Source organism: Ciona robusta, chromosome 4 (genome assembly GCF_009617815.1).
Source record: "Ciona robusta chromosome 4, ASM961781v2".
Taxonomy (NCBI): Eukaryota; Metazoa; Chordata; class Ascidiacea; order Phlebobranchia; family Cionidae; genus Ciona; species Ciona robusta.
Window position 1 is genome coordinate 6,457,754 of NC_143238.1, and position 18,537 is coordinate 6,476,290.

The 18,537-nt window shown below is 36.8% G+C and overlaps 2 protein-coding genes across 3 annotated transcripts; both read left to right on the forward strand.

Annotated features, from left to right (window-relative positions):
* Positions 1-98: 98 nt before the first annotated feature.
* LOC149737140 (desmoplakin-like) lies at positions 99-10,390 on the forward strand. Its single transcript, XM_089877229.1, has 19 exons — positions 99-250; positions 1,284-1,405; positions 1,569-1,765; positions 2,145-2,278; positions 2,815-2,990; positions 3,228-3,319; positions 3,691-3,803; positions 4,113-4,256; positions 4,587-4,722; positions 5,269-5,402; positions 5,767-5,935; positions 6,064-6,142; positions 6,525-6,720; positions 7,041-7,203; positions 7,628-7,756; positions 8,154-8,345; positions 8,687-8,819; positions 9,228-9,276; positions 9,827-10,390. The coding sequence occupies exons 1-19, from the start codon at positions 148-150 to the stop codon at positions 10,021-10,023; spliced, it is 2,658 nt and encodes an 885-aa protein (XP_089733355.1). The 5' UTR covers positions 99-147; the 3' UTR covers positions 10,024-10,390.
* Positions 10,391-10,805: 415 nt separating this feature from the next.
* On the forward strand, positions 10,806-15,871 carry LOC149737141 (uncharacterized). Of its 2 annotated transcripts, XM_089877230.1 has the most exons (9): positions 10,806-11,087; positions 11,598-11,669; positions 12,144-12,226; positions 12,295-12,354; positions 12,486-12,618; positions 12,912-13,033; positions 13,091-13,127; positions 13,215-13,257; positions 13,643-15,871. In XM_089877230.1, exons 1-9 carry the CDS (start codon positions 10,928-10,930, stop codon positions 15,333-15,335), a joined length of 2,403 nt encoding a protein of 800 aa, XP_089733356.1. In that variant the 5' UTR covers positions 10,806-10,927; the 3' UTR covers positions 15,336-15,871. The 2 variants fall into 2 exon arrangements, with proteins under 2 accessions (XP_089733356.1, XP_089733357.1); XM_089877231.1 differs by lacking the exon at positions 12,295-12,354.
* The last annotated feature ends 2,666 nt before the right edge of the window (positions 15,872-18,537 follow it).

Below are 18,537 nucleotides of genomic sequence, written 5' to 3' on the forward strand. Positions count from 1 at the left end.
AAATTTCAGTGCCAAATTTTCCGGCACATACTTGAAAATCTGACCTCTGCTCTTGACTAAGCTAAGTCGCCCCGAGCAAGAATAGGGAAGCCGCAGAAATTCGCTCAAGAATTTATCTCAAGTCTCTGGTTTTAGCTGCAAACCAACATGGAAGGCGGGTTGATTGCGATAACTGCGGTTCTAGCCGCACTGGGGTCGCTTATTTTGTTACTAATGCTTATTATCTTCTTTACGTCCAAGAATAAAAAAGGTAAGTTTGTTTTATTTTCGTCTTTTTTAAAAATATATATGTCAATGGAAGCGCGATACTTTGTCCTGCCCTGGGCGTGTCTTCTCTGCTTTCGTATAAGATGGCATATTGTTGCTGCATTGGTTTAATTTTACCCTTTAACGTTAGTGGCGTGTTTTAATACATGTAGTAGGATGGGAAAAGATGGGACTTTTTATTCCATTTCTCGTCCCATTTGATAGTAAACAAATAAAGAATTATAAAACCGTAACTTCGCGACTCCCATAGACCGTTGTTGATTGTTTAAAACACGGTCAGGATATTTGAACATTATGTGATAAAGGTGTCCTATCTTCTCCCGCCCTAAGATATTACCAATATTTGTGCAAAAATTTAAAATATGTTTGTGTGCTTTGAACATTTGTGTATTTGGATTGTAGTTGTTATTTTAAGACGGCAAACGCGTTAATTTGTTAAAAAAACTCCGATCTAAAATTAATACGCGGGTAACCCATAAGTAAATGAAAACGTTTAAAATCTAAATAGCAACACGTTACGGTAAACAAGGATTTATCTTAAAGCCAATCTCTTCTAACGGTTTCAATCTAAGAAAATGTCATCGTAAAACTATTTTTGATATTTTTATTACCGGGGCTAATGTAATATTAGCGCAAACACGACGCAGCGTTTATCTCTCGAAACTATTCGCCCGCAGCCATGCTAAGATGACTGATTATATCAAACATTGCTAGTTTAAGCGCGTTCTTATTTGTAACACAGCTTCCGATGCGAGATTTAAAAAACCGCAACCGAAACATCGGTGTTTTATTTTTAAACTTTAAAGATAAGCACTTTTTATATTAAGACTTTTTTTAAATAAAAGCAAAAAATGTAAAAAATTCATTTTAAACTTAGCCAAGCTTTTTTTTATTAAGAATTTTTAAATTGAAGGTCTAAAAAAATGTGAATTTTTATTATAAAATAAAAATTATATAGTAAAAAAAATAAATGTGAAAACTTTACAAAAAATAAAATATTATATTTACTTATTTAGATGACATTGAAAAACAACCAGCGGTAAACGGCAAACACCCAAACGGTAAGCAACCAGATGAAGATCGAGTGATTGAAGTCGAACCATTAAAACAACCCAAACCCCCAGACGAAGAAAAACAAGTTCGTTTATTTCCTTTTTTTAACTCTTTAACATTTTTTGATCATTTTCGTGCCTTATTTTTAAATTTGTTTTTGGAAATTTTGATTTTTTTTATTTACTTCGAGAACTGTTTTTTCTTTAATAAAGTTTAAAATTTTATTATTTTAAAAAATCGTTTTTTAGAAGGAGGTCAAGACGAAAGTAGAAGTGGAAACATCTTCGATTCATTCGTCATTATCTTCTTCTTCTACGTCATCATCGTCTACGTCATCATCTTCTACGTCATCATCATCTACTTCATCATCATCTATGTCATCATGCTCCCAGGATAAAGTAACCACCATAAATGAAACAAATCAAGAAGAAGTTCGAGAACAAAGGTATTGCGTTGGGGGAAAGATGGGACACCTTTTCATTCGATTTTCTTGCCCCATTTGGTGGTAAACAAAGAACATCCATTTAGTAGTAAACAAAAAACATTTAAAGGATTATAAAACCGTATCTTCACGTCTCGTAGACCATTGTTATATTGTTTAAAACACGATCATGATATTTGGATGTTATGTGCCAAAAGTGTTCCGTCTTCCCCCCAACCCCCTTATAAATAAGGGGTCAAGAAGAGACAAAATAAAGTCCTTTGTTGATTTTTTCAATTATGCATTCACATTCCTATTTATTTATTCACTTGTCCGTTAAATTTGTCCTATGTTTATTTGTCCATACATTTATTCATTTATTCATTCATCCATTTATTCCAAGGGACGAACCTCCGATTGTAGTTGAAGCTTCTCAACACGAAGCTCCCAAAGAGCAAAAAGAGGAGAAAGAGGAACCGGAGGAAAAAGAGAAATCGTCAAGTTCTTCGTCGTCAGAAGAAGAAGACGAACAGCCAGGTATGGAACTTAAGATTTTATATATTGGTGAAATGCTTGTATTCTTGCTTGTATTCTTGATAGTAAGTCGTTCTGTTACCCATAAGGTTTGCTATTATACGGGTAAGTGGCACTACATTGCCGCAAAGGATCTGGAATATAAGCAACAAGGGGATAGGTACTTGTTGTTCTAAGGCTGTGTTACCGGTGCCATTCGGCAAGAGCCGGATGGCGATAAAACATCATAATAAATGAATGAAATTTATTTCGTCTCTTCGGTCACGATAACGAAGAACAAGAGAGTTAAATAAAAAGCGAAAAGACGGGTTGTAACGGTAAAACAACAGTTGTTAAAACACGCGTATTGATAAAAAATAGAAGTAATGTTTTGAATAAAATGCGTGACTGTCATACCCTACAGACAATACAATGTAAAAATTTTGAAAAGAACATATAATTAAACATATTAAGGTTCTAATTGGAAGAAAATACACTATTTTTTTTATACCAGATGATCAATTGAAAGAATATTTATAAATAAACTTATACCATGTTAGTCATAGCGCCCCCATCGCCACAAAAACCTGCAACTCCCCGTTCATCTTCTTCTGACGACAATGAGGTTGTTCTCGAACCTTCCACAAAAGAAACTTCGTCTTCGTTATCTTCAGATACATTGTTGTCGTCTTCCTCGTCCAGTGAGGAAGAAAACGAGAAGGAAAAAGCTGAAGAGGTATTTTGCACTGTTGGAAAATCACAGAACAGTTTTGTAGAACTTAAAGGTAGAAAAATTCACAGTGTTAGAAAAAACACAGTTTTGTTTAGACTGTTAAAAAATCTTTCTAAAACAATCATCCACAAAGTTACATGTCTGATAACTTGTAAGCGGGCTAAAACACCCGTGTTATAAGAACCGCCGTTGCCCGCCCCCGAGGTCAAATAAGTTAGTGAATCTTTTTCTTTATTTTAGAAACCAATCAAACAAACCTCGGTTTCCAAGATCGTAGAAAGTTTCGACCAAGCTCAAAATCCACCTGAGAAACCACTGGTGGCGCCAAAGAGGTCAGTGAATTTGGTATAAAATGCCATAACATATATAACGTGGGGTAAAGCATACCCCTTTAGCACATAATATCCAAATATTTTAATCGTGTTTTAAACAAACAACAACGGTATATTAGAGTTGCGAGGATATGGATTTATACCTCTTGGAATGTTCCTTGCTTGCTACCAAATGCTTTGAGACAAGATAATAGAATGAAAAGTTGTCCCATCTTTTCAGACTCACCTATACAGCATTTTTTACCTTTTCGAATACGATAGCTAAGATCAAACTAAATAAAACAACAAAGAAAATGAAATTGGCCACACTACAAGCAAACGTGGTTTAAAAAGAGACAAATGTATTTAATTTTCATCTTTATACGTTACAGGAGGTCTAGGAAAGACGTTCATTTTACTTCTGGTTGGAAGAGAAGAGTCACCCTTGACGATTTATACAAAGCTGGTGTTGTGGACGAGACAACGTTGGAGCAAATAGAAGCAGGTATAATGTTAGCTACTGAGAAACTAGAATACAAGTATTCTGTTACTTCTGCTACCGGAATAATGTAAATAAACTTTCCGATGGCATACGAAACAGAAATACGCTACGTTTTTCATACCAGATCAGCTGTTGAAAGTTTTTTACATTATGCCTGGTAGTATAGAAGCCAACAAAGCTTTCTTATAAACCTACAAGCGGATATGTGGTTACTCGTAAGCGGGTACGAAGTTTATGAAACACAACACTTGTGTTATAATGACTACCGTGCCCCACCATGCGGATATAAATGATATATTCATTTCTAAACAGGAAAGATTGAAGAATCGAGTATTGAAAATTCACTGAAGTTGTATCTGGTTGGTGAAGAACCGATTGCTGGCTTGATAATGTCCGATACTGGCGAAAAAATTTCCATTTACGATGCATGGAAAACCAAATCTTTAATACGAAAAGGTATGAAACCTTTATGTATTTTCATATTTTGGCATATTTCCCCAACACATAGGAAGCTTTATGTAAGTCCAAAGCGCACAACAAATTAAGAATATGAGGGATAGCTACACACCCATGTTTTCTAAATTACTTTTTCCTGCATATATTTGCGTGACAAAAGCCAAACAAGACATTTTTGAAAAAAGATTAACATTCCTGGCAGCAACGGAATATACCTACTACATATTACGCATTGACTGGATATAGTATGTGGCGATTTCTCGGCTAATTTACATAACTTAAATTTTATTCAACTCTTCGACCACTGTAACCTATCTTTTACGTTTCAAGGAAATGCGATAAGTCTGCTCGAGGCTCAAGCTGCTACAGGTAGAGTTATAGATCCTTGTACTGCACAGAGAATGTCCGTGCAAGAAGCGAGCGATAAGGGGTTGATTGACAAGCAGTTTGAAACAGTGCTATTACGGTGAGCTATATTAGAAGACATTTAGATTTTAAGTAATATTGGTTCTAAGTGATGGCTACAGTATGCTGTCGCCTATGTATAAGTATAGGGTTAGTATAAGTGATGGTTTTCACGAAATACGAATAAATTTCACGAAATATGAAAACAATTCACGAAATACGAATAAATTTCACGAAATACGAATAAATTTCACGTAATACGAATAAATTTCACGAAATACGAATAAATTTCACGTAATACGAATAAATTTCACGAAATATGAATAACAAATTTCACGAAATATGAATAACAAATTATATATAGTAGGTTATAGGCTAAGATGGTTTAAGTTTTCATTCTTCTTTATTGTCCCATTTGATAGTAATCAAGAAATATACAGAATTAAATAACCGTCTCCATCACGGGACTTTAAAAGAACGTTGTTAGTGAAACCACGACCACGACTAGGAAAATAGTGAAACCACGACCACGACTAGGAAATATGGGACAGTATATTCCAACGGTATCCATCTTACCCCACAATATTATATACTATATATGTCTTAGTGCTGAACGAGCTGTTTATGGATACAAAACCAAGCTAAGTACAGAAACTCTATCTTTGTTCGAAGCCATGAAACGTGGGCTAGTGGTTGAGAATCATGGTATACGACTTCTTGAAGCTCAGATCGCTACTGGAGGTATAGAATTGTCTATAGATTGCTACCGTGTATGGATTGCTACTGTAAAAGGAATGTATGTATTGAATATGGATTGTGTTGTTTATGGATTGTATGGAGTTTCATATAGAATGCGCAAATTAGTACTGGAGGTATTAGGTCAAAATAAATACAACTAATTGTTTGTGCTTATCTGGTATAGAAGCTAATAATTTTATTCTAATTTCTGTCATTTGGCAAAACCCCAAAAAAGTCTTACCGAATGGCAGACGGGACGTTATAGTAAAATTTTTGTTTTAATTTATTAGAAGATTTGAAAAACTGCTTTTCATTGTGCCTGTTAGCAGAAGTATCAGAATACTACATGTTAACTATTTCAATACAGGAATCGTGGATCCGAATGCCAACCACAGGTTACCGGTAGAGGTCGCCTATGAGCGCGGTTTATTCGACAAAAGACTGAACGATATTTTACAAGACCCGTCCGATGATACGAAAGGATTCTTTGACCCAACCACTCAAGAGAACCTGAGTTACCTGGAACTAATGAAAAGGTTTTACTACTTAACTTGTCCCTTCTTATCATCGTAACTGCGAAACCTGCTGTAATCCGATTAAAATCTACTCGCATAGTGATGTAAACAAATACAGCAGTGAAATATCCTTTGCCATTTCTTCACAGGTGCGTCATAGACAAAGACACAGGACTTCGTCTCTTGCCTTTTAGGGTTAAAAAGAAAACAGATCCAAGACCGCCAAAGGTAAAAAGCCAATAAATGGAACTGCGTTGAATTTGTTTGTGTTTTAAAATTGATAACTTAAATGAATGTAACTTACTTATCCACACTTGACGGGGCAACGTTATTCGTTATGACACGGTTGGTCTGTTTCATTCACTCTTTGTCCTAACACCACTGAATGAAACCATACATATACACTGTATGTTCTGTATGTTCTGTATGTTCTGTATGATAGTATATTATTGTTACTCAACTATATATACATGGTTCGACGTCGTTGTTTACAAACATATATAATGACGTTTTTATCTACCATTAAAAACTGACTGAACAATTTGTTCCCTGCTTATAATATGTTAAAACTTGTATAAAAATTGTTTCATGTTTAGAATATGTTCTACAGATTGTATTCCATTCCGAATCCAAGAGACCGGTTACCTTACAAGACGTTGTCGATGCCGAACTAATTGATGCGGAAACTGCGGAGCGGTTTGACACACGGAGGATGCTGTCGTATGAAGTTAAAGATATGATCAAGCAACTAAGGGTGTATGTGGATGGGAAGCCACCAATCGCTGGGGTATTGAATAGAAGTACAGGTAGGTAGGGTTAGTGGTTGTTGTGCTTCAGTGAACGGGAAAATGTTATTGTTGCAAAGATGGGTCTTTATGGTGCTGTTTCATGTCTATATTATATTTTGTCTTGACGTAGAAGTTCTACAGTAAGGCATGCCAAAAAAACTGCTGGGATTTAAACCAAAGCTGGCCTATTACCTCAATAGTGTATATGCACATTCTATGCTTTATGGGTAAAGTCATGCAACGTATGTCGCCATGGGACCTGGGTCATTACCCCCACCATACTTTAGTTTTAGCACACATATTATGTTACGTGGCCAAAAAAAAACATTGATCTTCAGGTGAAAAGATGAGCATACAAGAAGCCAGTAGAGCCGGACTGATTCGTAAAGGAACAGCTTTCGAATTATTAGAAGCTCAAGCCGCTTGTGGGAAGATTATCGATGTGCAGTCAGGCAAGACCGTTACCATAGAAACCGCTTTAAAAACAGGCCTGATTGACAGGTAGAATTACCATGCACTTTAACACGAAATTATCGTTTTACTAAACCTGGCCGTATACTGTATTTGGCGTGTAAATCCACTTTTTTCGCTTGTCTGTCGAATGTGTATATCCTTAGGCTTTAAGTTTGGATTCTAAATTTTATAATTTTCTTTCAATACGTGCGAATTCGCCTTTTGTATACAGCAGTGGGGGGGGGAAGATGGGACACCTTTTCATTCTATTTCTTATATATCTCATTTGGTAGTAAGCAAAGAACATTTTAAGAAATAGAAAAAAACGTATCTTCACGATTCCCATAGGGCATAGACCGTTGTTAATTATTTAGATCACGATCAAGAGATTTGGATATTATTTAATCAAGGTGTCCCGTCCTCCCTATTCTATTATGTCAACAGTTTTAAAGAGTTTTCTTTCATTTTATAGAGAATACGAAGACGTTGTATCTAAGGCTGGACAAGCAGTTACTGGATACCGAGATCCTTTCAAACACGAAGCTTTGTCGCTTTGTGAGGCGATGGGAAGGCACCAAGTTGTTGAACGACACGGTATCAGGTACATGCACCAAGTATGAAGAATATAAAGCATGAATTAGATGGTTGGGTAAAACACAAAACTAGGATAACTGGTTTCCACCACCAGGTTTGTCAAAAGACATTATACCAAAGCATAACAAAATATAGAGATACCTGGCATATATTGGGTTGAAAAGAAAAGTGGGGAAAGATGGGACACTTTCAACACATAATATACAAATATTCTGATGGTGTTTTAAACAATTAATAACGGTTTATAGGAGTTGTGAGGTTTTATAATTCTTTGATTGTTCTTTGTTTACTACCAAGTGGGATGAGAAAATAAAATGAAAAGCTATTCCATCTTTCCCCACCCCATTATATATCCATTAAGTTTGTAAAGTCAGCGACGCAAATTTTCTCCGTTATATAAATAGACTTCTGGAAGCTCAGTTGGCAACGGGAGGGATTATAGATCCGAAGAGCCCGGTTCGAATCAGCGCGGCAGTGGCCTTGAAGCGAGGTTTGATTGACAGGAACCTTGCCTCACAACTGGACCAGCGTGAAACCTCTAGCTACGTACACCCGCTAACGGGAGAAAATCTGAATTACTCTGTCCTTATGGAAAGGTACGAACACTATAGCTGTTATAGTATGTAAGCTCTCGAAGTTGCTAAAGCATTGTTTATCCCATATTTTGTTATATGTTTGGCGTAGGAAAATTCAAAATGAACATGATATAAAAGACAATTGTGATATATATATATATATGTATGTGTGTGTGTGTGTTATGTGGGGTTATGTCGTAGCACCAGATCATTACTGGGGTTAGGTTTGTACTGAAAATGACCAGAACAAAATATTGTTATATTTTAGGACAACATGTTTCGTTGACATAAAAATATTTCTTTTGATTTCTCTATTGTGAAAACGCCCACAGTTCGTGGATATAACCAAGCTTCTGTTTTAGATGCACAACGTTCGATGATATGCTGTTGTTACCGGTGGAAACTGGAACTGTAACACCGAATGTTCTCCCGTTTGAACCGAAGCCATCAGGTCGAAAAATCCGCGAAAAAAGTCCAAGTCCGTCCAAGCCAGTGGTAAAGTTAAAACTCTTCATCCACAATATGCTATAAATAGAACAACGTTATCGCAATAATCTAATGTTCTGTTCTGGTAGGTGTATCGGACATACAATATTAAATAAGCAGCACGCATCTTAGCATGTTTTAGTACGGCTGTTGTTTACCGCAGATAACATCGATTGTATGCGCGTTTTTTCTCTAATAGACAATAATGAAATTAACATCAATTAAATATCGTATGGTGATCCATTCTACTAAATAAATGATGTGTATTTTCCATTAAAGCTTATATTAAGGTCTGTCGATTTTTCTCCGTTTTTTTGTTAGTGTGTAACCTTTTTTTAAATATTTTTTTTTTTAATAAAGTAAAGTTATGTAATGTATTTTGAACGTTGTGAATCTAAGCATTTATTTCCGTTCAAGGTAAAAGCAAAGCGAAAGAAGAAATCGTCTATGAGAGGGAGTCGACCATGTACGTAAAATAAGATAAAATGTATAGTACTGTGGGGGGAGATGGGACACATTTAACACAGAATATCTAAATATCCTGATCGTGTTTTAAAAAAACTGCCGAATGGGATGAGAAAGTATAATGAAACGGTGTCCCATTTTCCCCCACCCTACATTATATATCAATTGTAATTACGAAGAACAAATGAATTAAAACAACCACGAGTAGGGATTTATAACAATTAATAGAAAACTACTTGACGAAATGTGTTATACTATGTATGCATTAAGTGTATGCTATATGATATATTACAATATCCTTAAGTATAATGTATGTATATTAGGACGGGGGAGATGGGACACCTTTTCATTCTAATTTCTCGTCAATTTGGTAGCAAACAAAGAACATTCAAAGAATTATAAAACCGTATCCTTACGACTCCCATAGACCGTTGTTAATTGTTTAATACACGATCAGGATATTTGTATTTTATGTGCAAAAGGTGTCCCATCTTACCCTACCTGAATACATTAATTATGTCGTGTATTACAATATCTTTTACATTCCACAGCTTCCCCAACAAGCCGTCGTGTTGTGATCGTTGACCCGAACTCTGGGAACGAGCTCACCGTGCAAGAAGCCCTCAAGTTTAAACTGATCGACGAACAAACTGCAGCTCAACTAATGGCAGAGGAAGGTGACTTTGAGGAGGACGAAGATGGAAATGATTCCTTGCTCGTGCCTGGGACGTCTAAAGAATCAAAATAACGTGTTATGAAACATTAGTTTATAGTAGTGTGGGGTAAAACGGGACACCTTTTGTTATATTTTCTCGTCTCATTTAATAGTAAATAAAGAACATTTAAAGAATTATAAAACCTCCCGACTTCTATAAACCGTTGTTAATTGTTTAAAACACGATCAGGATATTTGGATATTATGCGCTAAAGGTGTCCCATATTCCCCACCCTACTAAACTAAAGACTCGAAATGACATACCATCAAACATACTAACCCCCATACAGTGACATTGTCAACACTCCCAAGGTTTGCTAACAACCGTTTAAAGCGTCATGAAACAACGGTAGTTTGTTATATAGTACTGTGGGGTAAGATGGATACCGTTAGCACATAATATGTCGTGTTTTCTAATCATATTTTTAACAATTAGCAACAATTTTAAGAGACGCGTGGATAAGGTTAAATAATTGTGTAAATATTTTTTGTTTACTACCAAAGGGTACGAGAAGAGAGAATGAAAACATGGGCCATCTTACCCCAACCTACTATATAACATAACGACTAATTCAGATTAGGTATAATGTAACAGGTGATTTATTTTTATTTTGTTTTTATAACTGCCTCATTTTTTATTCACAGGCCCATAATTAATGTCTCTGAATGCTACAGATTTTATAAGGTTTCGTTTTCCTTTTATACTTGATCCGCAATTTGTTGCAATCAGCCTGCCAGAGCCGACGATGCGTGTCCCACGTAAACAGCGCTTTAAAAACTGCAGTTTTAGTTCTAAGTCGAGCTCTGTATACGTAATAGTAAAAAGCGCGAAGAAAGGAGCTCTCTGACGTCATGCGTCCAAGGAATTTTCGGGGCGCGTCAGTTCTTAAGCCGATCTCAACTTTTCCAAGCATTTGCTTTGCGTAGACGTTTCAAGATGTTGTTTAGAGCAATTGTATTGTTATTGTTTGTTGGTACAGCGCATGCGCAGCAGCCACTTACGTATACAGAAGCGATAGTTGTAAGCATATTTGGAACTCTGGGAGTTGTTCTACTTTGTATCGCACTTGCCTTGTTGTATTTTAAACTAATAAAAAGTAAGCAATAACATCTAAATCGGTATAAAAGCAGCTTATGTTAAAATGCAATAGAATACTTCAATATATAGTAGGGTGTGGTAGATGAGACACCTTTTTGATCTATTTTCTCGTTCCATTTGTTAGTAAACAAATAAAATTCAAAGAATTATAAAACCGTGTCCTCACGATTCCCATGGACCTTTGTTACTTGTTTAAAACACGATCAGAATATTCGGATATTATGTGCTACAGATGTCCCATCTCTCCCCACCCTACTATATAAGATATTATAAAGCTATGTAATATAAAGATAGCATGTTTCCCGGCACACTTATCTCGTGAATTTAAAAGCTCCGTGTGTTTGCTCTACTGGTTATTAACTTGGTCTTGGAGTTACGTTGATTGATATGTGCCTAAAACAATACGCCGTCAATCCACAAATAGCGCTTATTAAAGCGTGGGTGTCTGTAGTTCGCTATGGCCATGTTAACAACTGTTTAATGTGATGTTTTACAACCGTGGTTTTAGAAAAGAAGAAGCGAAATATCTCCAACTCCAATGACGTTGGACACGACAATCCTGTTCTATCAAATACTGAAGGTAACATTTGCTTTGCTACCTATTACGTATGTCGTATAGTTACGGTTGCACTTAAAACCGCGTTGAGTGTAACACATACTTATATACCTTGAAAAAGTACTTTCGCCTAAATACACATATAGACACGGCCTACTAAATTCGTATGTTTTTTAATGCGTTTTTTTTCATTACTGCTACCTTTTTTAGGCAAAATAAATGACGTAACAATTGAAAATAATGGTGTTTGGCCTTCTAATTTCAAACGTAAAATGTGAATTATCAGGCCGTATCTCTAGTTCTAGTAGGATCTCTGGTAGGCCGTGATATAGACCATGGTATATTATAGAGTTGTTTGAATATGTTCGTTTTCCTTTATATACCTTCTCACAACATCGCATTTACATTGCCACCGTACAGTTATTTTGAAATTAGACATACAACTTATACGTTGACAATGTTCTTTTAACTGTAACGCCCCTATATCAATAATTTTAGACACAACAGACGCAAACGGAAAAGATCACAACGTCGAAAATGGAGAGGTACAGACGAAGCCACAAGAACAAAATGCGCAAATGGTGAATGGTTTTCATTAAAGTTTAACTAATGAAGTTTAAAACCTTGTTAACATGTTTTGGGTGTTTAGGATAACGCATTACAAGCAAAAGAAGTCGATGTCGACGTTAAGACGCCTACTGATGATAATGTAAGCATTTTAAACTCACTTGAACCTATACTTATAACATGAGATACCAAGCTCATATAAAATCACAAAGCGTTCCCACTAGAAGTCATAGGGCGTATCGGGTCTAACACAGACATGTTGTATTACAATAGGACGTCTTCACAGTGTTGTTGGACGAGAAAGAGTCGCCAACCAACGGGTTTGATTTAATGCCAGGAGAGAATGGAAACGTGCAAGTGGCGAATATACGTAGGAATGGCCCAGCACACGATAAACTGAAAGAAGGTATTAGAATATGAGATTTTCAAACACCCACAAAGTTACATACGTGGTAACCTGTAAGCGCAGGCACGAGGTGTATGAAACAGAACACTTGTATATGATTATTTGAATGTTCTTTGTTTACTACCAAATAGGACGAGAAAACAGAATAAAAAAATGTCCCATCTTTCCTCACCCCATTATATATAGTTTCCCACCAACGTAACGGGCATACCCCTGTGCCATATTTACAAATTAAACCAAGTCTGTCTACAATTTTAACTTAGGTATTACTAACATTTCGTGTGATATTCCAGGTGATATCATTGGAAGTGTGACCGTGTTTTTCGACGACATCACATACCAAGATGCTCTTACATTACTCAGTAACTCCGCACCTTATAAAGTGGCGATTACTGCAAGCCATAATCAAAGAAAGGTATGCTGTATGATTCATACACCCACATATAACAGGTCAACTATTTTTGTTACATAGGAACCGGACACAATGACGGTAACGGATGAATTTCAAGGTTAGAATTTGCTTAATCAAAAAAATAATAACTTTATTTGTTTTTCGATTACGGTAGCGAAATGTGAATATTAATTCATTTTTATAGAATCTGCTGCAGACGCCATGCTACACGCTGCACCAGAAAACAGGTAACTCTACATGATATATAGTAGGGTGGGAAAAGTGAGACACCTTTTTTTTCTCGTCCCATTTATATACAATGTATTATACATCTGTTATAGTATGCAAATAGCGGGTGCAGACTTGCGCGCTTTCTTTCAATTACTTGGTATTCTGTCTTAAATAGGTATTTTCAACCCACTGTGAGTTGCTTTTTATAACTCTTAACATGCTTAACCGATTCTTAGCGTGGCATAGTCACCATCTTTTTGCTATTACCTTCAATCTCTTCGCTATGCTAAATAACGTGATCTTTGGTATTCAATACACATATAAATAAAAATTATAAATATGTTATAGTATAATCATAGTTCTATATAAGCCAACAAAAACCGACGTCTTGTATCTCCCAAGGTCGCCTGAAGACGTGGTAATCCCAAGCAACGATGAGGTTCCAATCTCATATGAGGAACTACAGACGAAATCTCCCCCTCCTAATATTGGAACTGTTGTTTTGCTTAAAGATGATGAAACAAAGAAGTCGAAACTTTCGCATCCCTCTATAGACGACGACAGCAAAAGTACGAGCTCATCGTCCAGTTATTCTTCTGCGAATGATAAAAATGAGCATATTTACTCCAAAGTAAGCAGAAGGGCGTCAACAAGCAGCAGCAGCAGTAGTAGCGATTCTGACGACGAAGATAGGCGTAAAGGAGGTGTAGGAAAAGATATAAACGGAGATAGAGAACCAACAGATGTGGATGCAACGCCAGTGGTTGCTGGTACAATAGCGACTGAAGAAGATAACAAAGAAGGTGTATTACATCCAACGCATGTTAATATTGATACAAAGCCTGCTGTCAACGATGAACGGAACAGTGAGGACAATGAGAAATCCAGCTCCGAATCCTCGGATTCGGAACCTGAAGTAAACGATCCGAAAGGCAGGTCTTCTTTCAGTGATCATACAGGAGGCGATGATGGCAGCAAGAAGAAGGTGTCGAGCTTCGAGTCTTCGGATTCGGAGACTGAGACCAAAAAGCCCGAAGTGAAGACCAGAAGTAGTTCTTCTTCTTCTAGCAGTGATGAGGAAAACAACGATGGTAGGAACGGGAAGGAAGAAAATAGCTCTGTACCAGTGACGGTTTCACAACTAAATTTTAAGGACACGCATAGTTCGTCCTCGTCTAGTAGTGAATCGGATAAAGAGAGTAATATTTCCCAAGATGAAATAACTGAGCTTAAAATAACTCCTGTAAAGGCAGGTGCAGAAACATTGGATGCACCATCTACTCCTATTATGACTCCAAGCAAAAGAAGAGAGGATATTACGTTTACTTCAGGGTGGAGAAAGGCTGTTAAACTTCTTGACTTGATTCGAGCAGGTTTGGTGAGAGAATCGACTGTCAAGAAACTGGAGTTTGGAGAAAAAGAAGAGAAGGACCTCGAAGATGAACTGCAGCCGTTTCTAAGTGGGAGGGATCCAATAGCTGGACTCTTGGTTGAAGAAACGAACAAGAAGATTTCGTTTTATGATGCGTGTAAGAAGGGGATTATACGAAGAGGTACGGCTGTTAGTCTACTAGAAGCACAAGCAGCAACTGGGAGTATCATTGATCCCAACTCGGCGGAGAAAATGTCGGTAAAGGAAGCCACAAATTGTGGTTTGATTGACAGGCAATTCCAAGCTGTACTGGAAAGAGCAGAGCGAGCCGTATTGGGGTACAAGAGTAGACTCTCCACTGAGCCCATGTCTTTATTCGACGCGATGAATCGTAAACTTGTTGTGGAAAGCCACGGTATACGGCTCCTAGAAGCCCAAATTGCGACCGGCGGAATTATCGACCCTTTTGCTAACCATAGACTACCGGTAGAGGCCGCCTTTGAGCGCGGTTTGTTCGACAGGAGGTTGGAGCAAATACTCGAGGACCCTTCAGATGACACGAAGGGATTCTTTGATCCAAATACCAACGAGAATCTTACGTATCTAGAACTCGTGGAACGCTGCGTCACGGACGAAGAAACTGGCTTGCCACTCCTACAACTTGTAAGCAAGGAGAGGAAGAAAGAATACTTGTCAAAATATCAACCCAAGTTTCTGTCCTAAGTTTTTATACGCAGAAATTATTATATAATAGGGTGGGGGAAGACGGGACACTGTTATCACATAATATCCAAATACCCTCATAGTGTTTTAAAGAATTAACAACGAACGATGCGAGTCGTGAACACACGGTTTTATAATTCTTCCTATGTTCTTTGTTTACTTCTAAATGGGACGAAACACTGTTGACCCATCTTCCCCCACCGACAAATGGGTCAAGAAATTAAAATAGAAAAGTGTCCTAACTTTCCCCTACTCTACTATATTATATATCGCTGCTAATGACATGTTGCTATGTACCCTGTGTTTACATTGAGGCAGAATTATCTGTCGCTTGGCTGTATAGAAATATTCGTTTTGCTTTGCTTTTTTATCTGTGTAATTTTGGGGGCACATAGGCCTATAGGGACCATAAAGATACTTTTCGTCCAACAGTTTGTGTTGTCGTTCTTTGCCGCAATTTTTTGCATTTCTTTATAAATAATTTCCGCTTTTTTCATCTCATGACGAAATTAAATAAATATATATATATTAACGGATGTTATAGTATTTCTTTAGACTTATAACCACTTATATCAGAAATTTAAAATCGCGAATCGTTGTGAACTTAGTCTGTAACGCCACAATGTCAAACTGACGTCACAATCATGCCGCTATATCCAATCCTTGAAGCTGATTGGTCAGATTGCTCACGTGACCGACGCCTCGCACCAGCTGATTGCTCCGCGCATAAAACGCTTCTTCTACAAAGTTACCACGTTCTCGCAGTTTAGATGAAGTTGGTTCCACATCAGGTTACAAGTTGGAAGGTTTCAACAAGTTTTCTTGCAAGAGTTAAGTATTGTTTACTTACTTTAGTATTATATTATGACGTATACTATTTACAATAAAATATAACACAGTAATACAATGCACTACATTATAATATACATTATGTACAATAATATAATTGTACAGGTTTTGTGCCTTGCGTTTATTACTTTATTATATTAACTTTTTAAATATTTTTTATAACATTCTGTTTCAGGAATCGCGACGGTTCTTTATTACGTCACTCGCGACGTCACACGCAATATCTCAGTTTACAATCGCTGCGTTCTATTACGTCACAATCCGATACAATCGTTTAGATTTCGCTTTCTATAACTCGAATTAATGTTACGTCGTAGGTTTTGTTACGTCATAGATGAACAACATGCGAATATTCTATACGCGTGGTTTTGCGGCGTTTTCTTTTTCATGGGGCCCCATGCGCGATTATCGTCGACGCAAGGCACATTACTTGTATATTCTAATTATACTTCCGCTATAAGCGCGAAGCAAGAAGATCAAAGAATTGGTAAGGTATAAACCACAATTGGCATTATTACGTACATAAGCTCTTTTCTAGAAGTATTGGTGATGTGACGTCACAGAGGATCAAGCGGACCATGGCGTGAAGCATGAATGAAGGTAAATATGACGTAATAATATGTAAGCGGTAGTTTAACGATTAGTATATTTGCAGAAAATTCAACAAAAAAGCTGCCAAAGAAAAGCGCAAGGTATTATATATATTATCAGCGGGTGATTATTGCTAAACGAAAATACCATTAGAAGTTTTAAAAGTGTTTCTAACATTTAATGTGCAAGTATTAAAATGTAGGCTTTGTATAATTTTAGTGTTATTGCTGAACGTTTACGCACTATAATAGGTTTTTACAGGTTCATTACAATTGAAGCCTTTTTGTAAATTTAAAAGCAATACATATATGTACCAGTTATATTAGTTTGTTATTGATTTCAAAGTGTTATTAACACGATCAGGAAATATGAGATTTAGGTGCTAACGGTGTCCCATCTTACCCCATAGTAGTAAAATACCTATAATTGATAAGGCTATGTCGTAACTATAACGTTTGCCTTGCAGTCGAAGAACAAAGACGAAGCCGCCGATAATGGATACACGGTTTGAGGTTTGAGTATTAAAAGTATATGGTGTGTGACAGTGCATGTGTTTGCGCTGGTGTATTCTTATTTTGCTGGGTATACGATTGCCAGCTATTTTTAGTCAGTCACTACTATAGTGCGTTTTGCATGTCTACGGAATATATGCAATACAACTATGGCGAGTATCTTGTTGGATTAGATTTTGTTGTTGTACACTCTATTGTGTACTTCGTTTACAAAGGTCGAACCCTTCAGCGAATCTGTATTGTCCTAAATCGCTTGGTAAAAAGGCTATGTTGGTACACAAATACTCGAGTAATATCAACACGCAGTATAATATGCGTGCATTTAAAGTCAATAATTCTCCATTTAATTCTGTAAAATAACTTCTTGGCCCCGATAATATAAATATAATTCCAAAAACGTCATGTAGCGTGATTGGGACGATGGCCACGTCACAATTACGCTACGGCGTCGATACGGTGGGTCAGTGCATTGTCATGACCCTGCGTTCGGTGCGGTTACGTCAGGTCGAGGAGCGTAACATCCGGACGGTATTAATAATGTGTGAAGATACGACGAGAGTATCGCGGTACAAACATGCCGACCTACTTTTTAATTGGGACATGCGGAGCTGTTGTTGGCTTCGACTTCTTGCGGTCGAACATTCAATATGATGAACACTGCAAATGAATATCCTTAGGGATTTGAACCATATTTTATTTGTAGATGTTTCTATGATTATGTTCGCGTTAATTACTTTTGTGATCGGGTCTCCTTTCCGTATGATTGAGCTGTTGTGTTTGTTGCATGTCACAGTACTGTCTTTGCACTCGTACTATTTTTGTCTTTATGTTAGACCTATGTGCGTCTTAGTATTATTTTTGTCACTGGGGTTTCTTTAACCTGCGTGGACAGTAACATCCCGCAAGGGTTTCTCACCAGAGTAGAAACCCACTACCATTGGCTGGGGGCTTGTCGTGCCGTAGTGGCTTTTCACCAACGCCAGCCACATTAAGTATGAAGATATTTTAATCCTGTTTTATTTTCCAGAAAGATATTTAACAACGAACTGAAGATTTTAATATTAATATTTTACTTGTGTTTTGCATTGTTTAATAAACTATTAGGAAAATAATAATCTGTTGTGTTACTGCGTTACTATATTAAAAGACCCCTTGCGTAAAAATTCTTTAGTATTATATAAAATGTTTTTAAAATACAAAATAACAGCAGGTTTTATACGATTTCTATGACAATATTTTCGCGGTTTATG